The 12182-nt window shown below is 40.3% G+C and overlaps 1 protein-coding gene across 2 annotated transcripts in view; it reads left to right on the plus strand.

Moving 5' to 3' along the window:
- The first annotated feature begins 8342 nt into the window (after window positions 1-8342).
- The window catches only part of ccbe1 (collagen and calcium binding EGF domains 1), a 31467-nt gene continuing 27627 nt past the window's right edge, over window positions 8343-12182 (plus strand). For both annotated transcript variants that reach the window (XM_020600792.1, XM_020600793.1), the window contains exons 1-2: window positions 8343-8517; window positions 8606-8686. In XM_020600792.1, the coding sequence (XP_020456448.1) occupies window positions 8414-8517; window positions 8606-8686 (185 nt within the window). In that variant the 5' untranslated portion in view covers window positions 8343-8413. The remainder of the gene's footprint in view (window positions 8518-8605; window positions 8687-12182) is intronic.

Here is a 12182-nt window from a genome sequence, read left to right on the forward strand (position 1 = left end):
ACAAATCAAAATGTATTTTATGCAACTTATTTTAATGCTTCTCTGGATGCGTTTATGTTTCCCTGTAAGTTTGTTTCATAAGTTAAATTGGATCTAGTACTTTTTAATTCCATGTCAGTGCACCACAGTGAAGATGAAGGTATATGACAGTAAATCTCTGTGGCCAGAGGGACCTCACTGACATTGCAACAGAGATTGCAGCAAACAACACTGATGTTCTGGCACTTTGCTTCCTATTATTTAATCATGCATTATTGCTCAGGACATAAAGGTTTTCTCCTCCTTAGTGTCTCGTGGTATAATCAATATAGGAAAACCAGAATTTAAATGTAAGGGAATCTTTTGATGTATTTAAATAAGTGCCAGAGCAGGATTCTGTCCAAAAGGTGATCATGTGAGACTAAAACAATAAGCATATAATAAACCATTAAGATGGGTGCCAGTGGAAGTAATTTAACTTTGTTTTCATTTCATTTCTCATCTACTATGACACAAAGTTTGTGAAGCTGCTTTGGGGCCATATACCCTAACTGATTGAGCTCAGATTGCTATGCAGTACTGCTAAAATATCAGTGCATTGGCACTGTATGTCTATGCCAGAGTTACAGCTTATGTCCTCAAGGATGGACATTTTCCGTGTCACAAGAGTGGGAGTGCTGTGGCTGCACCTGGCTGGTAAATCTTACTAGCAGGTGGCAGGAGGAGTGTGTGGGGGTGGCGTGTTTGAAAAGGGCAGGTACAGAATCTTCAATGCAACTTTATGATTTTGAACATTTTCTTTTGCAACAGTTGTGCTTAATGAAAAAAGGCTAAGCACCCGAGGATGCTCCCTACTTGAATCCAAGTAGCACCGTCCTGATTGTGAGCTCCCCGAGACTGTGACACAGCTGGAGAGAGGCACAGTGTGACACCCACAGCAGTTGAAGTGTGTCCACCACTTACACAGTCACCTTGGCTTTCGGTTTACTCCTCTCCCAACTGTTGCCACCATACTGACATTTAAAATGCATGACTAACCAATCTGTGACATTTATGAAGGGTAAATCAATCAAAAGAAGGAAACTGTGAAGGCTGTGGTCTGTGATTGACACCTTAGCCAGCTCACATAAAAAAAACACTCAGCTGATGATCTCTCAGACAGGTCAGATGGACACTGTAGCAGCCATCTGCATGAGCTCTTTTTAAGCCAAATGGAAACACTATACATAATATGTTTGAACAAGGATAAGAATACATGATGAGGAAACAGGTGATTTAGAAAATATTGTTAAGGTATTGGCAGTAATTATACTGATATTAATTAAAACTCCCAGTGACTGCATTGTTTCTGTGGAGATTTCAACCTTCTGTTGTTTTTACTTTTATTAACATATCCCCTACAAAAAATTACAAAAGAGGAAACCCTATAAAGATGATCATTGTGGAAGGACATGCTCCTTTGCAAAGTAACACAGCCATAAATTCTAAAAACAAAGCAAGAATGGACATACACTGTATAGAGCTGTAACCTTTTAAAGGCAAGTAGAGCATAGCACTCAGAAATGAAGACTAATGTGGACTTGGTCTTGTATTTGTCAGACATGTGGCAGCTGGCCAGCAACCATGCAACCATTAGCCTGCATTCAAACTACATTGGGCCAATAGACAGAAGCTTTGTCAGGCTACCCCAGTATTACAGAAAGGCAAGAGAGATCAAAGAGCATAGCAGGAGTAAATACTATACCGCTAAATCAGTTTACTGCAAACCATCCTGGACCATAGAGGTCACAAGGTGCTGTAAATTGAAACAGCAAAGGTGAGGGCTGAAGACTACATGTCTGAAATTGACAAAAACACACACACACACACACACACACACATACATACAGCACACAATGCAGCAAATACAAAAAGGTATTGTGTGTGTACAGACAATATAAAAATACAAGCAGCCCCACTGGCAGTATACCGTAAGTGGGAGATGTTTTTCTTCAGCAGGTGTCTGGTTCAGTAGAAGTAGTATCTTAGAGATAAAGACAAACAGGGAAGTAACCCAGACAGAGGTGATATCGTCACCTTTGTGTTTACAGCTTGCCAAGGAAAATCACTGTAGCGGTGAAAGGTCCACCTTTGCCTTGTGTGTCTACACTAAACTGTGCATGACTTTGAAACTACCCAAATCTGAACCTAATGTAACAGCTGCTGGAGTGGAAAATGACCGTCTCTGCTGCAAATTGAAATACGCCATGACAGTGAAAAGGAAATGGGTATGATAATGGATTCCCTGCCAACCAATATGGTTTGTTGTACCGTTTCATGTTGCCACAACTGAACTATAAATTCATGGATACAGGGCCAATTCTACCTAATGCTTCAGAACTACTTCAAATAATGATGAGCTATATTACCAGACCTGTGCTAGGTCTGATCACAGCAGCCCCCAGGAGTCATCATCTTAAGAAAAGCAAGATGGGCAGGAGAAAAGAGTAGCGGTAGACAAAACCGCATAAAGACATGATGTCACAGTCTGAAGTAAAATTTGTTGTGTGACTAGAGAGCTAGTCTAAAAATACTCTTACATAATAAATCTGTGTTCATATAGGCCACATTTTGGTCAAATCCTAATGCATTATTTTTGATCTGTAAAGGGTCTGCTGAATTAAAATGTCCCTTTTTTGCTGCATGGGTTGCCACAGACCAGCCATCTGCTTGCTGGCTCTGTGTTTCAGTGCATCCAGATCAAGAAAAAAGCAGCACATGCTCCATGTCTAAAGAAATTAAACCATCCATCACACATGGAAACCGCCAACAGTCCTGTCAGGCATTTAACCGAAGGTTAAGCAAATCAGCAATGTCTACGTCGCTCATAATGCATTTTCTAAACTTGTTTTTCCTCTTCTTATTAACTTCACAAGTTCTTTGGTTCCCCAGGCTACTTCACACATACACACACACTGTGTTTTCATTCCTTGTGGGCACTTTACGTTGACTTACATTCATTTCCTGTAGACTTATCCTAACCTTATCCATAACCGCTACTTTCCTAACACTTAACCCTGACCCTAACACTTAACCTTAAACCATGTTGCCACCCTAAAATTCAGTGATTTGATGGCTGAGTACCCACAATGTGAGTGTGTTAACAGCTTTCGGCCCCCATAATGTAAGTAACACAAAGGCACTGTGAAGGCCTCAGTCCTGGCCTTCACCATGTGAGGACCTAAGCCACCACCAGCCATGGACTTAGGTGGGTAATTCATATTAGACATACACAATTGATCAATCTAAAAGATTGGACTGAGGAAGCAGCAGGTTTAAATACCTCCCACTAGGCCTGGACTGCACCAAGTGCCCAATACAAGAAAGGGGGGAGTTTGGGAGTTTGTGTGTCATTTGCTAGGTCAGTTGGTTTTGTTGAGACAGTTCAGTTTGCTGTATTTTGAGTTTCCTTATCTTTTGTTGGCCTCTTTTAGGGCCCAGTTTATTTGATGTTAATTTTGTATTTTTCTTGCTTTTGGGTTAATAAAAACCCTTTATTTTGAACTTTGGAAACTGTGTCTTTTGCCTTACTGCTTGGTCCCTGACAGGCACACATACACATTCCTGACAGCAGGATAAAGAGGGAGGATGAACTCAAGGATGGATGTAATGGACTGTACGTGTGTGTGGGTATTAGGGGGTGGCCGGCAAAAATACAGCAGGAGATCCAGAGGAGGGGGAGAGACATAATGACAGGGAGAGGCGGTGAGATGTGGCCACACCAAGGGCACTGCATAGAGACTATCTTTATTGATCACAGTCCTACTGAGGAGGCACATGCAGTGACATGTACTCTAGTAGAAGTAAACTCCCACAGTAATTCTTACTGTATTTTTATATATGCTATATTTCTTATATATTTGTTGTTGTATGTTTATATAGACATCAACAAAGGGAAAATGCTTTAAATTGACTTAGTCCAGATTTTGATAATTTCCACAGTGAATCTGTAAGATTTAAGTTGTAGGATTTTGGCATATACAGTTGAAGTCAGAAGTTCACATACACTTGAACTGTTCGGCCATAATGACCATTGTTACCTGCCTGTTAGGCCCACAAACCTGATTCAGTTCCACCAGCTGTGTCAGGAGGAATGGGTTAAAATCCCAGCAACTTGTTGGAAGAAGCTTGTGGAAGACACCATGAAACATTTGACCCAAATTAACCAATTTAAAGGCAATGCTACCAGATACTGAGTTTATGCAAGCTTTTAACCCACTGGGAGTGTGATGGAAGAAATAAAGGCTGAAATAATCTTTTTCTCTACTATTATTCTACATTTCCCAATTTTAAAAATAAAGTAATGACCCTAACTGACCTAAGATGCTGAATGTGTATAGGAGTATATCCATAACATTTGCTTGGCTAGGATTGCTTCTATTCTACAGCAGCTGAAAAGCAAGGCTTCCTCATACAGCACATCTCCACACTGTAGGTGACTCACCAGCGAACCTTTGAATGGCTGGTGCAAGTGAAGAAAGAGCGAGGGAGAGAATCAGAGTCACAGTGACATTTTGGAGGAATCGTTTTCAGTGCCGTGACAGAAATGAAACCTCTACATTAACCTGCTGTCATAACAGTGCCTTCCTTATTGGTTTTTGGTTGCTGGAATCTCTATACTTACTTTATTAGTTTCACTCAGACAGCTAAAGCCGTGTATTTACTATGTTTGAACTACACAAAAACAAGGACTGTGGAGTTTTTCCTCCCATTTTTATTTGGAATTGTATTAGGAAGGGATCTCTTCATGGTCACTATGGAGACGGTGATGACTTACTGACTTTTTGCAGACTACTTCTCCTACACTTGGCCACTGCTTAATGCAGCAGAAGCGTCATAACAGTACAAAAGAGAAGTACATTTTTGGTATGTTTAGCTTTTCATCATTTGAGATGCTGTGATGATATCACTCCTTTTATTCTCCCATTCATTTTGTCATTTTGTTGAGTTGTGAATCACACTGTGCAGGTTCATTGAAAAGAGCAAAATAAATAGTTGTCTAATCCCTGGCAAAAGCTTAATGTACAACATGCAACCACAAAGAGTTCTCTGAATGAAAAATCTGCCCATTAAAGTTACTAAGCCATCAGACTGAAGATTGGACAGCTAAATAGATTGTCATATTGCATTTTTAATAATTGAATAAGACATTGTTGTAACTGGCCTGGCTGGTTATTTAACATATACAATAGAATGAAGTTAAAGCACCGTAGTAATGATGGCAATGAGGAATTTAATATTGTGGACTGAAGAGAGGTAGTGGAATGTAGAGCTGTATATAAACGCTGCACTGAGTGTGCCCATCCTGCACCGATGAAGGCTTATGAGAGGCGGACTGACCTTGAGACGAAAGAAAGCCCTGTAAAATGAAAGTTATGTTTGATTTTTATAACGGCAAGTGCATTCCCATCAATAGCATTTTACCCTTCAAAATGTAATCCAGGAATTTATTTTCAGTTGCTTTACAGCAGATTTTTGTTCTGGACATAAATACGGTCTGCGAGAACACGTGTCAGTGATGCTGGCTCATTGCTGGTGAGCCCAAACTTGCTGTGGCTCTCTCCCAGTCTGTCTGGGCATGTGCAGAGAATCACTGCAGTGCCGCACTGTGAAAAGAGAGGAGAACAGAGAGAGAGAGAGAGGAGTTCTAACAGTGAGGGGCTCATTCACTGCAATGCTGCCACTATCATTCAATATGTGAGAGACCATTTTGAAGATACATGACTATATTTGTGACTGGTTCATTGATGTAGCCCTGGTCAATGCCAGCAACCAACAAGGCACTGAATCGCTTTTCATGGCACATACTCTCATGGGACAGCTTGTCAGTATAATATAACTTGTTTGTTTTCAGATTTTTGTTTGCCAAACAACCAAATCAAGTCTATTTGGTACAACCACTTAAACCATCACATTTTAGATTAACAGTGTAGTACTGCTTCCAGTTCAAGCCAGGCTGTGTTTCACAGAGATCTCAAGAATAGCTCCTTAATCAAGAGAAACAACCAAGCACCATCACAGATCGTTTTAGTCTATTGGCTTTTGTTTGTTCCCATACATTACAGCTGTGTCTCTTCTTCTTCGATCACTTTTCTTTCAACTGATTTAATTTCAGGTCCATTTGTTCTCCTGCTGGTGCAGATTACTTCTCTATCAGTAAAGACAGGATAAGAGTTTCACTTGATGTGGCACTGTGAAGTGAAAAAAGTCCACCTGTCCTCTATATTCCTTCTATATGAGAAAACACTCAGCTCAGATCAATAGCTCTGATACTGATTTGACTGAACAGTACGAACAGCAAGTAAATAGTGAGACCACTCAGTGTCTAAGCTCAACCTATCAGTCAGTCTGGAGTGTGGCAGCCAGACGGACAGAGAGTTCTGAGTAAAGCAAAGATGTCAACGCTCCCAGTAAACAAGCTTTAACTATGTATACCCAGGAACTAAGGCCATGTTATAAAACCAGAATTTGAAAGGGACAATAAAATACATCAGGGTAAATGTTTCCTTTGTGGTTCTGTGTTGTTTTCTGAAGTGAATAACATGGCAAAAAGGGTCACAGATCATTTATATCATGTCTCTAAGCCAGAAGATGTAGTGAATGAGGTAAGATACAGTAGCAGCCTGCTTCATTAATTGGCTACTTGTGCTGTTGCAGGCGTGATCATTCTCTTCCTCTTGGGCTGCTGAGGCATCAAAACAGGTGGAACATAAATGGCACAGCATGTGCACCTCGGAGTCGTGACGCACCCTGGTATTTCTAAAAGCTGTCATCCATTTTGTGGGCAATGATGACGATGGTGGTGGTGGTGTTGGGGGGAGGGGAGGGGTTGGAACTTTTGGTTGAAAGGGCCATCAAGTGGCTGGAAATTGAACTGCACCTCCAGACAGCTATAAAGGCTCTGCTGTAATGAAACAAGCAGACCAGAGAAACGCTGCTTTCCCTTGAATTGAAACAGTCATGCTTGAGCAGGCCCTTTGAAGGAGGCTCAGGGTGTAATTTTCTGCTAAATGATACGAAAGGAGGTGCAAGCCCCAGTCTTTAATTGGAAAAAAAACACACGGTTATAATAGAAAATAATAGGAAAATCATCCATTAGGTTTCTCCTGAATAGACATGTCATATTTCTAAAGTTAAATCATACCTCTCTGACTTTGCTGTAAGTGACACTGCAGTCCTCTTGTTTCACTAGGATATCCTTTACAGGATCCATCGTCAGTGGCTGCCGTCCAACTCCCTGTAATGCCACACTGCATTCCTGAGAAACTGAAGAACCTGTGGGTACTGCAGGTGCTGCTGAACAGCGTTTGTGCTCAGGTCACACAGAGGTCAAGGTCCTATTAATGTAGGGATTCTCATCAACTCACTTTGATGACCGCCCCCCGCCCCCCCTCCAGAAAAAAATAACATGCCAGTGATGGGAGTTTGGGTTAACAGAGTATGAAAGCAACAACTTGGTTACTGCTGAAGTCCAGGACCTTGATGACATACATACAGATTCTGATTAGGCACTTAGATTACGTAATGTTTGTAGTTAATAAATAATTTATTAAAGCTTTATAGATCAGTTATAAATCACTATTATGAACAACTGTTCCTTCTTCAGCACGGCCAGCTTTTTCTATTCATTAGAGAAATGTCTTCAAAAGATTGTTCCACCACTTAGCTTCTACAAAAATGTCAACAGTTTGCCAGTCAACTGCCACTGTAAAGGCTAGGAAATAAATTTAAAGACCTGTGTATGTTAATAAAAAGATTTTGAGCCAGATGTTCTGCAGCACTTTTCTAGAAGATATGTGATCAAACAGGGCATTGTAGAGGACTTCCTAATACATTTAAGTACTTAAAAAGTTAAAGCTATGATCCACAAAGAATTAGTAAATTGTGTATTAACCATTACAACCATGCATTACAGATTATAACCTGTTTTATCATTTTTAATGAGTAGTTGTTATTTCGGTTACAGCCGCGCGGTGGTAGCAAAGATGCAGACATCATGGCGCACACAGGGCGCATTCTACTACCAAGTTTTGTGAGCGTAAACGTTAGTGATCCCGATCATATGTCAACGTTTCACCAAAGACAACTTGTTAACCAAAAGAAATGTCCATATGTTGATAAACTACTCATTAAAGACATTTTCAGGATTACAACTATTCCGGCTCTGGTGGTTTCTCTTAACCTCACAAGGGAAAGTTGCCTTTACGCGCCGCTCCGCGGTAACACCACGAGGATTAAAAGCAGTTCATTCACCAGCTACTCAGGAGCTCGGGGGGGAGTGGGAGGGTCTGTCGGTGTATTACACCACTTCACGCTCTGAAGTTGCAGCAGTGAGGAGGTAATCATTATTATAAGCTCTGATTACTGAGCGGACCCAGGTGACTTGACCGATAAGATGATCCTAAAGCACAAAAGGAGTCCTCTGCTGCTCACCGTCACCTGCATGTACTTCTCAGGAGGTTTGCTTTGGTCCTACCAAGAAGAGGATGCCAGTGACGGGTAACTTTGAGACATCAGATGACAGTAGATCTCCTTACATGATAAGAAAGGAAACGCTTACTTTGCTTCGAAATGTTTCCTTTCACAGTGAAGACTGCTCTGAAAATAACATTTCCACAACAAAGTACCCCTGCGTGAAGTCGACTGGGGAGGTCACCACGTGTTACAGGTACAGTAGACTGGTTGGTGTGGATGGATTCTGACTAGAAAGGATCAGTGTGAAAGTGTCACGATCAAGCTGCAGTGTGCGTGTGTGCCCATGAAAGTGATCGCATGGTGCAGCTTTGGATGATGTAAATTTTGATTTGTCCTGCATTATTCTGAGCAAAATCACACTGATTCTTATCCCCTGAGGCTGCTAATAGCTTTAAAACAAAAATCAGTAAACAGTGCTCCTTTTTGCCATGTATAGGAAATAATTACTTTCAATGACTCTACTGTTGGGCAGATGTTTATATGAATAAAATGTCAGCTTGATCTTGACAGATACTGCAAAACACTGTGAAGCGTTTTAAGTCATTATTATGCAATGTGTTGAAATGAATGGATTTTTGGAGCTAGGCGGGCCAGTGTGGTTTTTACTCTTTGACAAACTTGGTGAACTAAAGGGATCATAGCAATCAAAATATCCGCAACACTGGCCTGTTATGCTTTGACACCGAGTTTAATTATGACAGTTCACAGACACAGTGGACGTAGCATTGCCTCACAGTAAAACTCCTGTCAGAGGCTACGGATTAACTTGTTAAAACCTAATCTGTCTTCATGGCAAGGGGCTACCTCATAGGCATAATGAATAGATGTCTAAGTACTAGCTTTAAAGAGCTACAAAAAAAATTATACACATTTTGTGGAATGGTGGGTGATTTACACATCAGAAGAATATTACATCAACAATGGTTAACAAATGTGTGTAACCTTTGGATGGATGCAACTAAATCGAGCTGAAAGTTAAAACACCCACACACCACTACTTAAGGTGTTCGTTTAAGACATATCCTTGGGAGTTATTTAATTTCATCAGCTAATAAACGTGTAGTCACCACTTTATGAGAATGTAACATCCTTTTTTCCGGTCACCCTGTGATTCAGGCTGGTAAAATGGATGCATCATAGCTTTGGAAACAAAATCATGGCACGTATTCAGGGAGCTAATTCAAAATATTTTGTCAGTGATTCTGATTTACAGAAAATCTATTTTTGTTTGTGGTTTTCTGAGAAAGATTAGTGAGATCTAAAGATTGTTGACTATCTCTTGCGAGAAGTTCTCCAGCTGTAGACATTGTGAGGTTTCATCTCTGCATCATTTAACAAACTGCTGGTCACGGTTCAACCACACAGTTACACCGTGTTTGATCTTCAAATCTCAAACACACTCTTAATGTAATCGTGTTGTTTTATGGTTGTTGGCTGTAGTCACAACTGTCTTCCCACAATGTTTATTTAAAGAAGAAAAAGTGCTCCAGCTAGGGGCCAAGTAATGTGTCCTGGTCACGTTTCAGTTCACCTGAACAAGACATGATGCATTAAGGACTATACATTTTTAGGACATAAAAGAAATGAAGTACAACATAAGACAAATATGTTACAAATAAATGATTATAGACATGAATGTGAACATATATCTTGCTTTGCTTTTTGAGTCTAGGACGCCACCCTTCTGTAAAGTGGCAGAGTTTCATATTTAGGTTTGTGCACTGAGTAAAAAACAAGATAAAATGTGTTAATTAATGAGTTTTAAAGCTGCTGGTAGGTGGATTTCGTTGCCCTTTTAGCTTTTGTCTTCTGTTTCCGTTAGCTTCATATTTAACAGCCAGATGTGAGAGTGGTACAACTTTCAGTCATATAATCTAACTCAAATAAGTGTATTTCCCTAATGTCAAACGGATCCTTTAGGTAAGGCTTAGTGGTTGCGTTTTGACTTCTTAGAGCAATTAAACTCTTGAAGTGGGAGAGGACCTCATGATTTTGAAGCAGGGCCCATTTAGTCATGGCATGCCACTGTGTGCACAGTTTAACACTAAGCCTTGGAGCATTTATCATGTTGTGAAACAGCACCAGAACAGACCCCAGAGGGCATACTGTATGTCAAAGCACAAGTGAAGTACCAGGGCCTCGGCTGACTGTATCTGTCACACTGCCAGTGCAGGCTGTGTTCTTATTATTATTGTATTTGAGTTCAACTTTATTTGTGCTAAAGACCTACAGCAGTAAAATATATGCCTATAGGCTAAAGACCTACAGCAGTAAAATATATAGTACAAAGTATAGTATATACAAAGGGATGTGAAAGGCTGTGCTCGATGTTCCACCTAATTCACAAATGATTGTGGCAGAAACATAAATGCTTTATTAAAACCCAAAGGAGTTTTTGATTAAAATGATAAGTGAGCTGTGCGCTGTTTGGCAGCATCTTCAGTGCCAAGCTTCAACTGCTATTCCATTGTTGTGGTCATTGCTGGCCATAATAACTGTGTTCGTTTCTTATAGATATTTTTCCAAACCACAGCTGCCATAGCTGGAAGTAGACACACATCACCTTCTGTGTTCAGAGTTTTGTCTCTGTGGCTTGTGTCACAAAGCAGGATTGTTGAATTAATTGGGCAGCTGCCCTCAGTATAACCCAGAAGAAGTTTTTTGTTCATTTTGCAGATTTGAGAGGTTTCTGGGTTTTACTCAGCAGTTATCCAGCTAACTTTATAATCCTGCTATGTGAGACAGATCCCTGGGGAAAATACCAGACAGCAGCTGTTAGCAAACAAAAAAAAAAAAAAACCAAAATAAAAGCCAGGTCTATCAGATAACGTTAACCATCACAGGGTTGAGGCGCATTCATAATTTTTGTTTATAACTTTTCTTGGGTGACAAAAGAGTAGTGATTACACTGGGCCTAGTTTATTGTGTGTACAATGTTGGCTTTACCTACTCTGTGAAGGAAAAGAAGCAGACAGAGCGAATCTGTCCTCTCGACAGCTGTAAGAGTTACACAATTGATATATGGTGAGTGAAACTGCTGCTTTGTTTTTTTTCCAAATAATTCTGGTGGTACAGAGTGTTTTGTTGTGGCTCTGGAACTTAAGAGAAAGTCTGGTTTATGCAGTAAGGAAACTGAGGATAACAGTTCTACGTTTTTTTCTGCCTTTGTGTGCAACATGATAGCCTTGATACTTCTCAAGCTCTTGGCTGATCCAAACAGCATTGTTTGTGTCCTGTAAATGTCCCCATTATCTCATCCTAATGAAAGCACTGGAACTTTTTAGGACCATTATTATATCTCCAATTTTACTTATTTCACACATTGTATTCTAGTGATTGGTTACAGGGACTAGGTTTTCCACTGACTGCTATATTAGTGTTTGATTTACATTGTTATATTCATGCACAGCAGGGGCACTGCTCAGTTCCAGTGAAATGTTCAGTATGATGACTCAGCTTGGGTATGAGGCCTGAAGTCTCTTCTCTTTCCTTAGTTTTCAGATCTGTTTTTCACATCACATTAAAATATATTCTGCGCCTTGGCATAATCCTCTCAGCTGGACTTCTGTTCCCTCTTCCAATTCAAATAGTTTTCAACATGAGAAATACACCTGGGGATTCTTTGTTGCGATCTTGTTGTCCCTCCAGTGATCATAGCTCCATAAAGGATTTATTGTGGCACAGCTTAA

This window comes from Monopterus albus, unplaced genomic scaffold (assembly GCF_001952655.1).
Source record: "Monopterus albus unplaced genomic scaffold, M_albus_1.0 scaffold49.1, whole genome shotgun sequence".
NCBI classification, from domain to species: domain Eukaryota; kingdom Metazoa; phylum Chordata; class Actinopteri; order Synbranchiformes; family Synbranchidae; genus Monopterus; species Monopterus albus.